General features: G+C 39.0%; 1 protein-coding gene across 6 annotated transcripts in view; it reads left to right on the top strand.

Annotated features, from left to right (window-relative positions):
- Nucleotides 1-20,414, top strand: part of CNTNAP5 (contactin associated protein 5) — a 264,296-nt gene that overhangs the window by 181,566 nt on the left and 62,316 nt on the right. For all 6 annotated transcript variants that reach the window (XM_015289821.4, XM_046943625.1, NM_001048079.2 and 3 more), the window contains exon 13: nucleotides 1,464-1,664. In XM_015289821.4, coding sequence (XP_015145307.1) covers nucleotides 1,464-1,664 — 201 coding nt within the window. The remainder of the gene's footprint in view (nucleotides 1-1,463; nucleotides 1,665-20,414) is intronic.

Raw genomic sequence — 20,414 nt, 5'->3', positions numbered from 1 at the left:
AGAATGCTGTGAGTAGATATCTAGTTTGCTGAGTATAAACTATCCTTACAGTCTTCAAAATTCAAGATCACGTTGTAAATTAGTCAGAGAAAAATTTTTCCCTGAGTTGGACCAGATGCATTTGTATGATACTCAGATGCTGCTTGTTACTTGCCTGTCATCTGAATGACTCTATAATGGCAATCCGTTCACTTACGAGTGTCTTTGCGAAGATTGTCCACTTAGGGTTTATATATACGTGTCAGAGTTCTATGGAAGTCATCTGTGAGATGGCTGAAGCTTAAAAACAAAAAAGATCAGCTGTAACACATAACAGTGGCCACAAAGCTGCTCGGCTCATTGTAAAGCTAGTGCTGTACAAGAATCCAACCCACGTTACCTGGCAGTAAAATCATCTGAATACTTCAGTGCACGGTTTTTAAGATCAAATTTGCTTCCTTTTATTTTTGCCTTGTGTTTTCCCTGAGTAAACATAGGCTTTGGTAAAGATGGAATTTACTGTGTGTGTCTCTTTGTAACATCAAAGGGCAAGACTCAGCCCTGTGAATCCTTGTTAAAGAATTTGCCTTTTACTCTGGGTCAGTTCAGCAGACTGGCCATTCAGGCTGCTTTTGTTATCTTGCCCCTTGCTATCTCACCAGAACCTGCTGGGAAATAGCCTCCCTGCTAAGCTAATTGCTTCTAATTGCAGTGTTCTTATCACACCAACCTCAATGCTGGTAGTGAGCTGTGCTGTTGCAGTGTGAATTGTGAGGAAACCTAGATTCTGCTTTGCATGACCTGAGAAATACACTGCCTTGTCTGTAAATGCAATGAAAGAAGTGAGTTTGTGGTCCCCAGCGTGGGCAAACATCAAAATTTACAGTTATTTACAGATGCTGAGTCACTGTTCTGCATTGCTCAGCTTTCATGCAGAAAGATGTGAGAGTTGAGTACAGTACATTCTCTGCCTTGTAACTGGGCAATAGGAACACGTTCATGGTTGCAGCTTTGTGTCAGTAATTCTGTTTGTGGTGACTTTGTGTGAGCTCATCAGCTGCAGTTACTATCTGTTATAATAGTGGGCTGTTCTCTTAGGTCGAGCTGTGTTTGCAAAAGACGAATGTTACCATCTTGAGACATATTACTAAGTCTTTTCTCCCAGGACTGAAGCCAGTTGAAATGCATGTAATTTTCTCCAGATGCTGGCAACAGAAGGTGCTGAAAATCTCCCATGTTTCCTGGGAAACTTCTAACAATTTCTCTCTAGCACAGCAAACTGTAGCATTTGCTTGAGCTGTCTCAGGGAGAAACAGCTCTGTGGACTCTATGTTGACCTGTAGGTCTTCATCACATAGTGGCCATTTCAGAGCTGACCTTGTCTGTAACACAGTAAAGTGTTAGACTTTGGCTGGCTTTTGTGCCCTGCTTGTTGCAAGTTTTTGGCTGTTAACTTCCCATTCAATCCCTTTTTCATTTAACAGAAGACAAGATCTGGACTGCCGTGCAGCACAACAACACAGGGCTAACCAGAGTTCAAGGAGCTGGTCCAGAGAAGCCCTACACCATGTCCTTTAACTACAACAGCAGCGCAGAGCAGCTTGAAGCTGTGATAAACAGTGCAGAGTACTGCGAGCAGGAGGCAGCCTACCACTGCAAAAAGTCACGTCTCCTCAACACCCCGAGTAAGTGTAATGAGCCCAAGTCTTTCCTTGTTAACTGCTATTGATTATACAGCAGGTGCAGGCTGCACTGCAACTAAGGAGAAAGAAAACTGACTGGATAGTAGCAATATAGGCTAAAGTGAAAAGCCTTTGACTTCCTTGGGTCCCGCTGTGTGCTGGCTGTCCTCTGACATCAGATGGACAGAGCTCTGCAGGGGAGTTTCCCAGTGTGTAAGTCCTTGAGTACAAAGGGTCTGAAAGCTTCTGCAATGGAAAACAGCACTTGGAAAGCACTTACGCTGTGTTTAGCTGATGGTAAATGATTGTTGGGTTTGGGGTTTTTTTTGTTGGTTTTTGTTTGTTTGTTTGTTTTTCATTTACAGGTTTTAACTGTATTAAAAGAGAAAGTGTAAGACTCCAAGTTTATGTATTTCCAGTCAGGAAGGTTGTACCAGTCCAACATGTTTGGAGTACTTGGTAGAACAATTTCTGGGGCAAAAATAATTTTTACCTCTTGGTAGAAGGAACCAATTTTCTGCACTGATTTAATGTGGCAGCATTAGAAAGCATAGAAAGCAGAGAGTATCTGTTCAGTTCATGTCTCTTTTGTGATAGCAAATCACCAGCGGCTACTCAGAGTGGCTGCCTGCCACGTGGCCCTCTGATCAAGTCTGGAGTTTACATTTGGTAATCCAGAAAAGAGGAATGCCCTTAAAGGCAAGCTTCAGGATACCTCCAGTGTTTGTTTGGTTGTTTATAATGTCTGTATGGTCCTGGTGATTCTCTGATTATTAGGAACTCTTAAATTTATTAGTAGGCTAGAAGAAATCCCATGGAAAGCCTTAAGGGGATCTTGTAATGGGAGTTCCTATTGTGTTAAAAATACACTGCCTAATGAGATGTAGTAAAAACTCGACTGACTTCAGCAAAGCTATTATAACTCTGAATATTTATAGGTCCAGTAATTTGATGCCTTACAAACAGTTTATTTTCAAAAGCAGTAAGAATTTACCAGCTGAGAACCATTTGTATTGCCGATCATTTTTTGAAGAGTGAAATTTGTTAAATGCACCCAAGGTAGAGCAGAAAGGGGAAACAAAGCACAGGCATAGGCATAGCTGCTCATGAAAACGAGGAAGAATGTTTTACCAGTACTTTCAGTGTCACTGGCTGCTGCTATTCCATACCACCCTTGACATGTTACAAAGATATAGTCACCACAGAGATTATTTCTGGATCATTTTCTTTAAGAGTGAAGACCACAGTGTTACAGCAGGTCTGCATATGTTTAATTTTCCTCCTTTCTGTCAGGTATTTTTTTTCATGTGCATGCAGAAAGAAACAATATGAGTATATGTTGTAGTACATCTTGTATATGGAAACTCTGTAAAGCAGCTAGCGGACTTGCTAAGACAATTCCTGACTAACTGACAATTCCAGACTTGATAAGACAATTCCTTGTCCAGGAATAAAGGTGTGACACCAGTACCTTGAGGGAGGAGGTTATTGTGGTGATGTCCTGCAGACCAGCTTGCTCTGCTGCAGTGCCACTGGGCTCCTGACAGTTGACCATGCAAGACTCATCACTCTTTAATACATGACAAATCAGAAGAAATTACAATCGTGAGCTCTGCATGTGGCAGACTATCATTTTTCCCCTTTCTCTCTCTTCTTCTTTTTGTATGCTTTTTAATTACGCTTTCAATTTTTCATCGTGAACTTTCTCTGTAGCCTGAGGCTGTAAGTTTGACTAGACTTGGAACATGCTCAAAAATAAATTGTCTGAACTGAAATGATGAGGTTTGGGGAACACACTTGTTCTTAGCTTAGTGTTACATGTTTTTAAGTAGTAGAAAGGAATATATTTCCCCAAAGCCTTCTGTATTTTTGTTAATTGATATTCATTTTGAGGTGAACTATTGCTGTATTGCAGAAGAATCTAAAGCCTAGCAGTACATATCTTGAAGAGTGCTAAGATTTAAAGAATTTCCACTGCTAAGCTTGAAGGTGAGCTGTATGTGTATTCAGGGCATTTTGCTGCGCACACTGTAGAAGATTCCCACCTGTTTATGCCCAGGATTAATTGTAATGAATTTGATCACTAAAATTGTTTAGTACAAAAATCAGAACTCCTGGGGTTTGCTTCTTGATTTGGCCCAGGTTTCTGGATGCCCGAAGCATTTTGTGTTGCAAGAGTATTGTAATGCTTAACTATGGTTAATGAACCACATTTATATATTCCTTCAAAAGTCGGTATATAACTGCACATGGTGATGAGAATGTTGCATTCATAGGCCAGTAGGGAATATTATGTCACCTAATCCATCCTGCTGAATATCACCATTCGTTAATAGCTCTGGACCAAGCCCAACAGTGTGTGTTTGCTGGAAAGACATTTTCCAGAGGTATATCTGATCTTGACACATGTACAGAAGTTCCCCCATCTTCAAGGGATCTAGTTCATTCCTGTGCTTCATCTACTGTGGAATTTCGTCCTTATTTCTTTTTCTTTTTTTGTCCTAGGAGATGGAATATATGATTAGGATATCTCAGCTGGTAGCAACAAAGCCCCAAATCTTTGCCTTCAGGATCTAAACACTATCATGCTTCATAGAGAAGCAATAAAGAGATTCCTCTTTTCTTTTTCTTCCTTGACTTTGCTCTGCAACAAAGATTCATGCTGTTACATACTAACTTTGGCTTTCACAGCTTTGACATGGAGGGAAAAGAAGAAAAAAATCATGTGCCTAGGCAAAGGGACAAGTACTGTGGGCAGCCTTAGAGAGAAACCAAGGGAGGTTTCTGGCTTGCATAAGATTGTTCCAGTTTATATCAGGGAATTTGTCTTTTTGTTCTTTTTACTACCTCTTGCCTTGAAGGCATAGGCACCTCCTCAGTGGGTGTAATTCAGCGTAGTGTCCCCATTGAGTTACTTGGATTTACATCTGCAATGTGTCAGACGTGCAATCTGGCAGTTGGCAAAGAAGTTTACTCATCTCCACCTCCTGCTGTCTGAAAAAGCCTTATCAGTTCTCACTGTCATACTACAGCTTAGCTGCAAATGTGTCTTTGAAAACTAAAATTAAATTCCTCTGAACTGTGTTTTTGTGCTTCTCTGCTATCAGCTAGATTTTCAGGAGGTTTTTGAATGTCAGAATAGATGTCTGTTCATCAAAGCTGGCTTTCACGATGCTGGCAAATGAAACTTTCAATTTATGACCAGTAATTGCAATTCTCTTGTGACTTCTGCATGCCTGTTGGAGAGACACCCACATAACAAGAGCAAGTATGACAGTTGGCATTAATTAGAAAAGTTATCCACACTTAGCAGGAGACTGGAGATTTTACCACCGCCTCATCCTTTGAAGCACGTACTGTCTGCTGAGGACCAGGATGAGCTAATAGGAGAAGGAGGGGTGCGGGCAGATAGCTTGGGTACTTCTGTATGTGCTGTCTCTATGCTTGGAATTTGAAGAGAGATTTAGGTCATAGGGCTCAGATTTCCTTTCCTTGAGGAGCATCTCAGGTAATAACTTAGGACAGAAGTACATGAACAAGAATAGGTGTGTGTGTGCACATTTAATTACACAGTTAGCAGACAAGATGTTTGAAGGTACAAAAATAGTTCATTAGCCAACCAACATTAACCCTCACCTATGACTGAATTTGCTCAGGTTTATAGAAGCAGTGCATTCTTAGCGTTGCACTCAAGGGCTTAACATTTGCAAAGAAACTTCACGTCCACCATATCAAGGATTAGACACAGTGATAGCTGTATCAGTGGCAGGATGGCTTGGTTTACAATACATATACATGGCTGACAGTCTGTCAGATTCATAGCATATTTGTGTAGGCAGAGACTGAGAAAAGATCAGTCCTGGAGCAAAATCAAAGAAATAGGGATGTCCTTTTTTATTTTGCCTTCTTCCTTTTTTTTTTTTCCTTGTCTCTTTCCAGTATAATTCCACACTGTGTTGCTTCAAGTTTGGATTTCAAATGTCTATCCTAAAATACATACCTCTTACCTGAACTTCTTCCTTGTCTCAGCACTGAGGTGTACCATATGTGCTTTCCAGCTCTGTGACCCCTTTATGACAGGCATAGCTGTTCTTCCTTACCTCTGTCCTACTGCATTTACGTTTTGTACCCCTCTTACTGGAGGAAAACACAGTTGCAAGAAGTGTGTCCTACTCTGAGTTTAGACTTGATTCTCGTTGTTGAGACGAATTGGTCGTATCTCCATAGCAAGCAGTAATTTGTTGTTGGGTTTTTGCTCACTTTGTGCCTTTCAAATATGCTATTCTATCATTCCAGGCACTTTAAGTTGTTATTGCGTTAGCAGGAGATAATTTGTATATAACAGGGCAGTCTGCCCTCAAGAAGTGGTTCATATTAAAGAGAGTGTTGGGTACATGGCAGGTCTAGATTGCATGATGTAGTTATTCCTGGCTAATTAGGATCCTCTTCTTGAGAGTAATTGACTTGGCATCTGTGTTAACACTTGTCTCTCCCCTCCAATGTTGCAGTTCAGATAAATTGCTGTATTTAGAGACTTTGAACAAAGTTTGTCATAGTAATTTAACATGGATGTTTGTCAGCTCTCTTTCTTACAGAGACTGATTTAGAGGCCATTTTGAAAGATGCTATATTGTTAGTAGTATGCAGGTGGTCTAACAAAAATAAAAAACTGACTACATAGGCAAGGTAACTTGATATTTAGTATTCAGGCACCTGTGAGTAATGAAATATCATTATCCCAATTTCTGACCTTGTGCCTCCCTCCCCATACACAATCCCTCCTGAGTGACAATAGACAAATACTGCTATATGTGCCAAGGAAAGAATGCCAGCTGCTTGGATTACTTCTGCTCTAGTCCCATTGGTCTTCTCTGAGACTGCAATGCAGCAAAGAGGCCAAGTAATGAGAAAGACATGAGAAGAAACCTTTGTTGCAGGGATACACTGGGTGACTTCTGAGTCAGTGGAAGGAAAATGCACTCTCTTCTTGAACCTAGCTGCAGGAGAGGACAGTGTAATGCTTCCTGATGTGCTTCTGGAGTGACACCAGAAGGGCACAAGTCTCTTCACCATTATCTGTGTTTGCTTTAGGCATGATATGTCAGGTGAATTTAAGAAATGCTTCTTGAGGTGGTGACTGGTAGAAAAGTGAAGGAGCTTGTATGGTTCAATAATCTTTATTTATGTGGAGTGTGTCCTTCATATTTCTGCTGTACTTCTGCTTCTACTGAATATTTCTGTTGCAAATCTTTCTCTCCCCTCATTTAAGGAGCAGTTCTGAAGTTATGCTTCTGTTTGTTTATGATACCTACTCTTTAGCTGGAAAACAACTTTGCCAATCCAAACTGAATAGAGCTTCTGTGCTTTACTGAGAATGGAAAGTACCTCTTCCAGTACACATGAAGCTTCTAACAGGGATATTAATGAAGTTATATAGGGCAGTCAAATGAAGTGTAAACCTTGACAGCGTACTTTGAGCTTGTAATCTGGAAATCATTGTGTGAGTTGCTATTGGCAGTGTTGTAAGGAAGGCAGTGTTGTGAACTGATGCTGTTAAGACAAGTTTGTTTAAACTCTGTACTCCTAAACTAGTGGTAGTTGGGGATGGGATTTCTGTTCCCAAAGAACGTCTGATTTGGAATAAAGTTGAATGTATCTTTTGGTCAGCCTGTGAAACCTATGGGATGATACAATTGCTTACAGCTCAGTAATGAGGAAACCGTGAGTTCAGGGAAGTCTGCAGTAAAAACAAGATTTTAGAAATTGATAGCTTTATGAGATGTACAAGTATACCAGAACCAAACATGTTCTAATGATACCTCACTTTTGATGAACACAGTCACATAATTTTTTTTGCACACAAAATTTGAAGAAAGAAAGAAATACACATTTTTTTTTCAGACTATTCCAGGCAGCATTCCCTAATCGTGAGCAGTGATAGTCTTTTTTTAATTTGCAGGACTCTGCATATTGTTAACAATAAATACTGGTAATTATAAAAACAGCTAATCTATTGTTCGTTATAATAACAGCTCATTAGCTATGACAGCAACCTCTCCACCGTTCAAAGCAGAAAGCAGTACTGCTCTGCCTGTGCAGAAGAGTGTGCCTTCTTCCTTATTAGAGCCACAGCAGGGAGTGTGTTCTCATCACGCTTCTATTTGTCTGCTTCATTCAGCTGCCCTACTTTGAGCATCCTGGGTTCCATTTGACTGAAAGATTCTTACTGACATTAAACTAATTTCCCCATCAAATTTGGCCTGAGGTGTGTGTGTTTGTGTGAGATGTTTCCAATTCTGGAGCATGGAAAATGTAAATTATAGCACTGGAAGTGTTCACAGCTGCCTTGATGCCATATGAGTAAAGAAATAATTTACGTTTCTATTCATGTTATCTTTAAGGATAGCAAAGCATCTTGTGTTGTAATCTCTGTTTTATGGATATTTGGGGTTTATTTGACTCCTGTTCTATATCTGGGGGAACAAAAGTATGTGAAAAGCAGGGCACTTAATGAAAGTCAGATGGGATTGAACAAGTGAATGGGACAGAGCCCATAGTTGCATGATTTAATTATATAATGTCACTAGGAGAAAGGAAAATGTTAGCATAATGAAAAAGGAATCACGTTCTTAGTCTGTCTAAGTTGGGTTAGACTCAAATTTAGACTGTAAATTTTAAATCCAGGAATTCTGTTCTTCTTCCTGTGTTGAGGATAGCCTATTGGAAATGTGGCGTTTGTTTTTCTTTAAAGTGCGAAGGTGGAGACAGAGGAAAAGAAACAAGGAGGATCAGCTGAATGCTGTGTTTTCAGATTACTTTGTGTTCAGTGTTCTAACAGCAAGAGAACAAGAGTCTTCCCTAGGAGTATATATAGCTCAATGTTTTGCTTTTGTGAGCCATCTGATGTTAAGAGTAGCACAAAATAGTCCTTCAAAGTGTCCGTTTCTCTCTTGTAAAAAACCCCACAACCCTCCACCCTAAAAAAAAAAATAAAAAATCTTTGAGGGTAAGGAAGAATGCAAGGAACAAACATATCCAGACCTTTAAGGAAAGAAATCTCATTCCCAAGAAGCTTCTGAAAGCAATCGAGAATTGTTTACCTCCCCCCATGCCACACTGATGTGCGTGTTGGGAGTGGATCAGACTTGATAAGTAGCTTTAAGATGTGATGGATTGAAAGAAAACAGCCCTTTTCAGATTTTCCTTAGAGTAATTTTTTTAACATCTGCTGGGCTAGAAAGATGGAGAACAAAACAAAAAATCTTTTGAGCCTGAATGTGTTCCAAGCCCCTTTGATAGGAGGAAGACTCAGACTTTAATGGGAACTGATTTAGGCAAGGGGTGTGTTCCTTCCTGAGCTGTCCAGGTCTCAAAGCTAACATCAAGAGCCTTCTTCCTTTGCTATCAAGAGGAGAATTCAAAAGTCCCAGAAGAAAACTTTTCTTTTTTTTTTTTTTTTTTTAACATTAGCATTTATAAAGGTCAACCAATTAATCTATATGCAGTTCTCCTCTAAAAGTAGTTTTCTTACCTCGTTTAACAGAAAGGAAAAATGAGGCATGAGACTTCTGCTGATGATGGCTTCTCCTGAAATCAGTTTGAGCAATTAAATCTATTTGAAATTAGCACTTCAAAACAAATGGTAAAGTTTGTCCAAGCATTAAAAAGAACCATTAAAAAGAATATGGTTCCTGCCAGATCTACAACTCTGAAGTCTGCACATGAAGTGTAAGACCTTCATAGACACCTCCTGTGCCTTTTCCTTGTTCTGTTAGGGCAGAATAAGCACATCGTCCCTGAGTGGTACATTTGTTTTGTGTGGGTAGTAATTGGGTGTATGGTGTGTTCTGCTGGGCAAGGAGAGAAAGCTGTGATTCAGTAGTTTAGCCCTTGGAATAGTTTCTAGTATCTGTCAGGATCCAAATTTCTTTTCTCTTTGTTTCCTAGGCAGAGTTTATATTTTGTTTTGCTGCAGTGGTTGGTTCTAAAGGGATAGGTGCGAGTAACTTTCTTTAGACACTTCAGTGCCATGTGGACAGGCCTATCTTTCTATTTCAAAGATGTTATGAGGAAAGGTAAGCTGACCTGAGAATGTGTGCAGTGCATTGAGAAACAGTTGGCTTTACACCTATGGCTTCTCTAGAAAACCAGGTTAAGATTCATATCTATAGTCCATTAGAATCAACAGGGTTAGAGCATACTATATTGATCCTTCTGTCTCTAAATATCCTAGTACTGGTAGAAAATACTGATTTGGGCTATGAAATTAATGAAATGCATTTATTTTCTCATTGTGCCAGACATACAGATGCCTGTCTCCTCCACAACATAAGAACAGGAACTTTAACAAATACACATTCTAAATTTAACTAAGCCATCAGTTTTTCATAGATGTTAGTACACATGCTACTAGCAGTAGCTGTGCTAGATTTCTTTCAGATTGCTTCCAATCTGCTTCATGTCCTGTTTGTTTCTTTATCTGACATGTTTAGTTCCATGTCTTCCATTCCCTATGTCTTTGGTCTGCCTAAAAAGTTTAAAACGACAGGGCCAGTTTACAGCATCTAGTAATTCCAGTCCATTAACATTAATAGTGCATGAAAAGTGCTCCCAGTAGCTTAGTCTGCATTCAGTAGCCCTTTTTTATTCTTTTGTTGTTATTTTTCAGGCTGTGTCATTCAGTGTTAGCAAAATGTTGGTGGTAGCACCAACACCAATGTTGGTGGGAAAGAAAAGATAATGATGATTCCTTCCTGTCCTCCTCCTTACCTTTCTGTAGCTGCAGAGGTGTGTTTTACTTATGTATTGTAAGCTTATGGAGAAAAGTTTTCAAAAATGAAGGGAGATCTGAAAGAAAACTGAAGAAAAAGTGGCATCAAGTGCACTGTATGTTTATTTTAAATATGAATCTTTATTTTACCTGCTGTTTCAAATGGTCAAAATAATCTTGTAAAATTATCTCTTGCTATATATACTGACTGCTCTCTTTTTGAGAAAGTATGTGTTTGCATATTTGTATAGATATATGCAGATAGGTTAGGAGAGAAAGAAGAATGGTGGTTAACTGTAATTTAGTTCTTCGTGAATGACCTACTGTCAGAGTTGGATGAGGTAGATTGGTTACTCTTTTGTCCATTGAAGTGAAGGCTTTCTGTACATTAGCATTTGCTTACTTTCCATTGTTACTGTGATTTCAAGCTCTGATGCAAGCAACTATTTTGATGGGTAGGAAAAGTTTAGGGGCTGGCCTCCATAGAGAGATGCTTGTAAATGAATGCTAACATTACAGCAGAGGGTGGGATTCTAGGACAGCTTGATGTCTCTTAAAGTAGGTTCTGTTTCATCTGCCTTTGGCTTTTTCTCTGGTTCTGGATAGGTAGTTTGGTTGGCCTGCTTTGCCATTTTAACAGCTATCACTGAACTGGGATGGTTCTCTTGGCACTGGTATTTTTCACTGCTTTATTTTGGGCCTTGGTTCCTGGGACTTCTGTCTTTAAAGAGCAGTCATCTTTCTAGCTCACTTCCCTCACAGTGCACATTAATGTTCAGGATTCAGACAGAGAGATTCAGTGTTGCATTTTGTTTACTGCTTCTGTGATTCAAGCTATGGCCACCAGTCAATCCTCAGAACATTCTGCTTAATAGACGCAGAATTTTATTGAGTGAATCATTACATCCTATTATTGCTGATGTAATCACCTTACCTACAACCAATGCCTCCAGAGGGAGGTTTGTTCTTTCCAAAATGCTGCCATGGACAATTCATTTTACTTCTGTACAAAGCACCAGAATCTCTCTGACCATATTGTACTACAGGTTGTCGTGTTTTCAAAGAGTGAAATTTATGTGCCATGAAGTACTTCATTGCCAAAATTAATAGGTAAATGAACAAAGTGAAACAGGCCATTAGACCCACTGTAATATTGTAGTTGCTGGATTGTAGCACAAAAACAGGAACTAATGGGTAAATATAATCATATTATAGTGACAAGAGCTGTCTATGTGTAGTACACAACTATGGTTACACAATTGAAGGCAGTCAACCATTATGAAATATGATTTAGTAGACAGACCAATTGCAGGTAATCTTGCTTAGAACAATACTATCCTTGGTCAGTTTGTTTTAGCTGATGGAAAATGATAGATGGCAGCTATTTCTTTCCTAGCCTTCCAGAATTTCATTTCAATTTCACTTTGATAATTTCATAATCCTTTCCTTTTTTATATTATCCTGGACCACAGTAGTTGGATCTTTGTGCTTGCAAAAATGTTCTTGAGGCATGAAGAGGTTGTTCCTGAATATTCATGCAAATAAGAATTTAGCCAAAGGTTTTCAGTGTAAATGTTCACTCTACCACCCTGAAATCTTTCTGATGCCCTTTTTTATTTCTACTTTAAAATAATGCTTCATGATTTTAAGTGAATCCTCAGCATCTAATCAAGATAAACAATTCATAAGCTGAACTATGTTTGCATAATAAGATTAAAAAGCTCTGAATAGCTAACATAATTAGAGCTTCTTTTAATGGACAGTTTGAGAGAAGCTGCAATATTGAATAATTCAGCTGAAAGGATACAAAAGTATGCAGGTTTATTTCCATTGGCTTTATTATACTGATTTAGGCCAATAAGATGGTGAGTAAACTCCTTAGTTATTGCATCTTTCAAGAAATTTCACTTTCGTATAAAATGAATGAAAAACTGCAAAAACACTAAAATTCAGATACATAAAGTAGAGAAATGAACATGTCAATCTAGAGCTTGTTAATGCAAATTGACGATCAGAAACTAAACACTGATGGATTGAAAAATCCAATACTGTGTTCTTGTATCAGAATAGACAGGTATCTTGAACAATTTAGAGCACCTCTAAGTCTGTTTATTAAAGTGGTCCAGTGTAACTTAAAAGACCTTTTCATGCCATCTCTTGTTTCTTCAAATCATGCCATTAGAACTTGCCAGTCACAAAAATAGATTTAATGCTACTTTATCCTGCTGAAGTATTTCCGAGTATTTTAAATGCAGGAGAGAGTTGAGTTGCACTCTGTAGATGTGTGAAAATAATCATTTGTGTCAAATTATTTTCACTGACGAACAACTTTTGAAGAAATATATAGTCATAGTAATGTGTTGCAGGTTCATGGAGAAGTCTAAAATGGCACATAACTAGCCTGTGCTAGAGCCAGTGCTGCTCATTGCATCTTTGATGGCAGGCCACCCATGTGTCTATGCAACAAAATAAAACTCTGCAGAAATACCTGAGCTAATTTAGAGGGAATCTAAATGTGTGTTTTAGCATACTTTTCATACCTGTTTTCACTGAACGGTACATTAATTTGTATTGCTAATGCCACCTGGTATATTACTTGGATCCAGTTTTGTTTACACTGGATTTTATTGAATGGACACATTTTTCTTAGAAACATGGAATGATTTGGGTTGGAAGAGACCTTTATAGGTCATCTAGTCCAATTTCTGTGCAGTGACCAGGGACACCTACAGCTCAGGACCTGGTCCAGCCTGACCATGAATGTCTCCAAGAATCTTACAGAATCACAGAATGGCCTGGGTTGGAAGGGACCTGAAGGATTATGAATCTCCAGCCTCCCCCGCTACAGGCAGGGCCACCAACCTCCACCTTTAATATGAGATCAGGCTGCCCAGGGCCCCATCCAACCTGGCCTTGAACACCTCCAAGGACAAGGCATCCACCACCTCTCTGGGAAACCTGTTCCAGTGCCTCACCACCCTTACTGTAAAAAACTTTTTCCTTATATCCAACCTAAATCTCCCTCTTTTAGTTTGAAACCACTTCCCCATCCTTTCACATCAGACCTGCTATATGAATCTGTCTCCTTCTTTCATATAGCCCCCCTTTAGATACTCAAAGGCTGCTCTCAGGTCTCCCCTGAGCCTTCTCTTCTTCAGGCTGAACAGCCTCAGCTCTCTCAGCCTGTCTTCATAGGAGAGGTGTTCCATCCCTTTGATCATTTATGTGGCCCTTGTCTGGATGCAAATCAACAGGTCCATATCTCTCCTGTGCTGAGGACTCCATGTCTGGACACAGTACTCCAGATGAAATCTCACCAGCACAGAGCAGAGGGGCAGGAATCACATCTGTGACTTCCTGTCCATGCTGCTTTTGATGCAGTCCAGGATACAATTGGCTTTCTGGACTGAGAGGGCACAGTTCTGGTTCACGTCCAACTTGCCATCCACCAGTACTTCCAAGTCCTTCTTGGGTCAATCCTTTCATCCTCAGCTTGAATTGATAGTGAGGGTTGCCAGGACCCAGTTGCAAGACCTTGCTGATTTGTTGAACTTCACGAGATTCTCCTGGGCCCATTGCTCAGCCTGTCTTGATCTTTCTGGATGGTATCCCATCCCTCAGACACATTGTCTGCACCACACAACTTGGTGTCATCCATAAAGTTGCTGAGGGTGCACTTGATCTTACAGTCTGTGTCATTAATGAAGGAAAAGCAGTTGCCAGTGAAGACTGAGGCAAAAAATTGCTGAATACTTTTAATTGCTTTCATTCTCAAAAATAAAGGACAGCCAACAGAACTTGCAAATACAGATGTAGATCTTGAAATTTTAGTCCTCAAAATCCTGCTTCCATTTATCAAATAACTACTGTTGTAGCACACTGCTTAATGTGAGACATTGCTATGATGAGTGAAACCTATGACAAAACAATAAAAGCTTGAATGGTCTAAATGCAGAATTAGGTGACTAGTTGAGTGATAATATATTGCCTAACCTAATGAGAAGACATTACCTTTAAATAATGGACCACATCATAGATTTAATTATCCTAAGGCAAGGTAGTAGGTGCTTCATGCAGACAAGGTCAATTACCTTATCCAGAAGAGCCTGTTTGAAGTGTATTATGAATAATTCACAGACTTAGAAATTAGCTTTGAAAAAGTGTCCCAAGTATGATGTGGTGAAAGCATTCAATTTCTTTCTTAATGTATTTAAGATAACACCCAAAGGACAATTATGGCTGCTTAACCATAAGACTACTCAAGTGACGAGAAATGACAATTGTATGGTCAAATTCATGTTCATGCATTTTGCAGAGCAAAACATTGTCATCGTAGCATATTCATATGAGGTCACAAGAAGCTGATTTTGAACATCATCTTGGTAGTTTTAAATGCCAAATGAAATTTCATCCAATATGGCTACTTCTATTAATCTTTCTCAGTAGAGAAAATCAGTTGTTGCTGTACTAGCTTTGGGTAATAAGGGTTTTTAGTTCTTTGGCTTTCTACTGTTAAAACAAAGGTCCACAGAGATTGACTAATTTTTATGATTTTGTAATGTCTGCCAAACCTGAAAGTGGAACCAGAACATTTCATTTTCCATCTTTAATCAGAAGACCAGTCTTCTGTTGTGAGAGCTAAATCATGCTGTTCCAAGGAAAGTATTGTTGCAGTCTAGGACTATTTAGCATTAGAGTTAAAATGATGACACTAGCTATGGTAACACAATACATACTCACTTGACATATGGTGACCTTACGTGTGAATTAGAAATGCAATAAACCTGAAAGTCTGGGGAATAACATGCTCTCTCAGCATATTTTGATTCCACAGGCAAAACAATAACCTTAGCTTTCTCTCTTTGACTTTGCAATAAGTGATAACGGCCAGGGGAAATCCCTTGGGGGCTGCAGTTTTCTAAGATGCCTGGCAAGAAGATGGCTAATTCATCAGGTACCTCAGTTTAAGTGTCTAAATGTAATCATGACATTTCATGGCCTTTGAGTTTACCTGTTTTATTTGCTTGAAAGGGAAAGTTCAGCAGAATTTTAGAGGATGCTGTAGAATTGCGTATCTAATGAGGCGTACAGCTGGCCAAATCCTGTTTCCATTCAAGTCAAAGTCAAGAATCCCATTTAGTTCAGCAGGCACTGGCCCAGGATCCCTAGCACTTTCAAAAAGTAATAAGCAACTAAAATAAGTGATGAGGTTGGAAATAGCCAAAGGAAAACAGAAAAGAAAGATTCCATTAAAGCAACAATAGTGGAAAACAGAAAGCATGGGAGCTGTGATTTTGGCATATTCATTCATCTATCCTCTACTTTGGACCTATTCTCCAAAAAAAAATACAAAAAAAAAATTCCCTTCTCTCCTTCACTCTGTCACTGGCCTCCACCCTAGTGGTTTCTGAGAAGACAGGAAGACTTGATAAAGACCAGTCTGAGCCTAAGAGACTTGCTAGTTGATGTACTTATCCACATGCATGAATGTGAACAGATGTTTACATGGTAGTGTTAAGTAGACCAGCTGTTTGGGAGTCATTTATGTGTTTTATTTAGAAGTAAAGCTGTGTGCTTAAATGCTTAAAAACCTTTAGTCACAATGAAGAGGAGAAAATAAACCCAGTTTCAGGAAAATGAACCTCATCCCGTGTTTGGGGATTGTTACCTTTACACACATCAGCTTTCTATATATCTGAATTTACAGTGTGATAGAGCTGTATCTTACCTGAATCTCAGGACATCTACTTTTTGTCTTGATCGGTTGCACGAGTGGAAGAAAACAAACAGCACAGAGCTAAGTGTTGAGTTGAGGGGGGGGAAAAAAATCACACTCATCACTTTTCATTACAAGAGGTTGTATATTGCTGATTATTTTTGCAGTCTGTCTAATAATAAGGCATACATCAGGGTAGTGTTTGCATTCTGCTTTTCAGATTCGAGAAGAAGTGTAATCTTTAGAACTGTGTTATAGCCATAAACATGTAACTTATATTTCTTAATTCCTTAATGCCAGATAAATTGGAAAAGCTTCTTATGTGGAGGCGTGCATAGGTATAGAGAGCAGAATTTGGAGAGAGAAAGTCTTGAATGTTTTTAGAAGTAGTTTGCCCTTCACAGACTCCTGCATTCATTGTGGGAGCAGTTGTAAAATCTAAAACTTTATGATTTTGGTACTGCTGGTTTGTACTCATTTTGATTAAGGTACATTCAATTAAGGAGACCTACTGTAGCAAGGAAAAATGATGGTATATGAAGAATGATGGTGTATGTGGTGATCTTGTGGGATTCTGTTTCAGTTGTGATCCAGCCCTCAAGATTTGCCTTTAATCAGCAGCAATTAAAGACCTGTCGTAGAAAGATATGTTGTGTGTAAAGGTCTTGATTCTTATTTCATTAAGCTGGTAGGTTGGCTGAATGGTTCTGATGATGGTTCTCTCACCACTACATAGAGAGAACACCTAGAGATAACTATCTTAGTTGTGGTGAAAATGAGAGTAAATTAACATGATAATAATTACTGTGGAAAATCAGGACTGTAAACCTGTAAAGTGTATATTCCATGAAAAAAAAAGAAAACATGAAAAAAGTATTTGATACACTCACTGCAGCATATAGTGCTGTGGCAGCTGGAGTCCTCGAAGTTGAGAGCTCTGCTCTGGTAGTGCCAAGAAATCAATAAATGAGGCCAGGTCATCTTCAGCTGTATTGGGGTAAGATGCCTGGAACTTTCACAGGGAGCAGGGAGTGTGGTGTCTGAAAACTCTGAAGCTTTGTGGCTTGCTTCATGGTTATTTTTGTTTTGTAACTTCTGCTCATTCCAGTATTCACTACAGTGGTGAAGCTACAGCCAAGTTCTTCCTTCTGCTCAGGAGCAGAAAATTGCCTCTTGAGCTGAATAATATTCCACGTTAGTGACAAGAGAGCTATGGAATAGTTCATACTCTATCCTATGCAGGAATATACATACACACTTGTATATATGTTCTTCAGTTTGCTGCAGTTGTACAGAGAGATATACAGGAACCTGAGAGCAATTAAATAGCAAAAACTAAGTAGAATATCTATTTTAACAATGTAAACTCATTTTAACAGGGTGAAGGAAAAAAGAGCTGCAAATTGATTAAGCTGCTCCACAGGGAAGACAGATTGTTGTCATTCTGACCTTTAAAAGCTGTTCAGGATATAACAATAGGAGCATCTTCTGAGTACAGTATTCTATGATTTTTTTCATTTATATTCTCTTGTTTTTCTCCTTTCATACTGGCTTGGAGCCAGTTCATTTCATGGTCTTGCCTATACATATGTTCTGCTACAGACGCATTTTTCCAAAGTGCCCAATTTCACTGCACTCCAGCCTACCTTAGGATGATAAATGATGCCCCTACTGCTCTGACCAACAGAAGTGTAATTGCAGGCTGAGAAGGGAACGGCTGAACCAATGCCATGCCATAGTTGGAGTATGTCCCTAAGTTGAAACTGACTGCATTTGTTTATTGTAGTTGAATTTCCAGTTCCTCCTCTTAATGCATTAACTACTGACGTTAATTGTAACACTGAGGAAAGCAGAATTGCTTAGCAGTTGAAAGCAGTGTCAAATCAACAGTTATTTATTTACCATTTCTCTGTAATGTAACACATCAGACTGTAAAGTTTAATGAGTTGCAGTAGTACTTCTGGCCTCTCAGAGATACTGGGAAGCTGTACGAGTGGTTTTGATAAAGTGCTTTTAGCTGGGCGTTCTTCACTGTGGTGCTGGGCATCCAGATGAATGCAGTTAGGATCATAGAAGGTACAGCTGAGTGTTGTCTTTTGCTGACTAATGTGTTTTCGGAGCAAAGTAAACACAAAGTAAAGTTCACCTGGCTCTCCGAGAGTTCAGAAGAGTAGGATAAGAGGGGCTGAACATGATTTTCACTCTGCTTGCTGGCCCATAATTAGTGTAAATATTGCAATTATGCCTGGAATATTCTCTGAACACTGGGTGTTATTCTCTTCTATCTCCCTTTTTTCTTTTTGTTTTTAACATTTTTCATCCTTTAGAGTACAGAATATTTTGTGTTCTTATTTTTTAAACAGTCTAGTATAAATCTAAGCACATAGCTATGTTGTTTTATTTTTGCCTCTGACCATTATATAAAGCTGTACAGAGAACAATACCAGATTTCTCCTCTCAAATACGCACATTTGCCCAATTAATGTTTCAGGTAACTTCAGTTGTTTGCATCTTATTTTCCAAATGGCTCTTTCCAAAACAGAAGCACTATATCACTAATGACTCTGATCGCTATGATCAGTTTTGAGAAAATCCCCTCATTTATTCAAGTAGGGATTTCAGCTTCAAAGTGATTAACAATATGTTATTACTTCTGCCAATTCATGTTCTAATAGGAACATTTTTTTTTAATTTTCATTCCTGTTCAAAATTTTAGCATATTTACTGATGATGATTTGTGATTTCTTGAAGACCGATCTAAGTGAAAGTCAGTACTTATCAATCACATACAGGAACCAGTTTGTGGTTACTCTTCGAAAAAACACTCTGTGGAAATGACATTGTCTCAATGACTTTCTGATCAGATTCACTCTGTGTAAATAGATGTTATTCTCTAACTGTCTGGCATGCTGGGAACTGAAAGACAAGGTGTGTTCTTGTGGTTTTTTGAATCAGTACTGCTTATAACTATTCTCTTTACCCAAATCTAGTTTTTATTTTTCCTATAGGCTTTCATCACAAATTTGATGACAACAGAATTAACCTGTCTTTTTCAGAGAGTTGTCAAACCAAGAGAATGTATTTTAGTCACAAGTAGCTGTGCTAGTGCAGTGTTAGCAGGAGAGAAATAAAAAAACAGGAAAAAAAAGAAATGTAATAATAAGGATATTTTTCTTGTTAATGCATATCCAGGAAAAAGTTCTGTTGAGTAAGGTGATTCCATTTTTACTCAGATACTTATAAAAATAAAGGGATGGAGGAGAACTATTATTAGAGTATGTAATTTCTCCTGAAGGACTAAGTAAAGATTGCACTCCACAGCATGTTTTCCTGTAACTTACCCAGTTTCTTATTAGATGGCCCAAATGTCCCCATTTTATCTATTTTCATCTTCTAATTTATCAAATTGCATTTTGCTGTGGGCATGATCCAACAACTTCCACAAATACCTGCAACTATTGGATTAAGCCTTGTATTATTTCCGCTCAACCTTATTCCAGTTGACTTGTGTCTGTAAACATTGGCAACGTACCAGGCTGTAGGCCTGGTTTTTTTAGACCTGGATTTCTTGACAGATGAGAGTACACGGGGCTGGGAGCTTTGCAAATTTGGTGACTTTGCTGTACAAATTCACTGTTGCAGCACATTGAGTGCATGAGGTGTTGAGTGCTGCAGGTAAGGTTTCTCCATCCATGCCCCATCCCAAGTGCTTGAGCTCCCGTTACGGCACTCTCAAGAGCAAATGGATCAAATACATAATTATTTTCCCCTTTCTACCACCTTCGAAAATGGACTATTCGGGCCTTTATGTGTAAAGATTTGAAAGCATGACAGACAGATTTGAAGTGAAGCTGAGTTGGAACGTGGGAGATGAAAGGAATGAGGTAGAATGCTTTGTTTCAACAGGATAGGATATTCAGTCCATCATCAGCAAAAGCAAAACTCCTGAAGGTTCAAAGCTGAAGTTTCCTGTTTTCCAAATATCCTAAAAGCTGCAATCTCCTCTGCGTTTTTGGTTTTGGATTGTTTTTGTTGTTGGGTTTTCTTCCTCACCTGCATGCCTTAAGCTGTTCACACAGTCTCTCTTTCTGGCTCGACTCCCACTTGGCATCTTTCAAGAAACTTGTCACTTGGCCAGGAATTTATTGAGAAAACAATCCAGCCTGAGCTGGCAGAGTGCTCATAATACCTTCAGTCCTCTTTGGCCTTCTGCAAAAATGACATATACTGGGCATAAAATTTTACTCTAGATGTAGATTCAGTCTTC

Source organism: Gallus gallus, chromosome 7 (genome assembly GCF_016699485.2).
Source record: "Gallus gallus isolate bGalGal1 chromosome 7, bGalGal1.mat.broiler.GRCg7b, whole genome shotgun sequence".
In the NCBI taxonomy this organism is placed as follows: domain Eukaryota; kingdom Metazoa; phylum Chordata; class Aves; order Galliformes; family Phasianidae; genus Gallus; species Gallus gallus.
The sequence above is the reverse complement of the archived record's forward strand: the minus strand, read 5'-3'. Positions and strand labels throughout refer to the sequence as shown.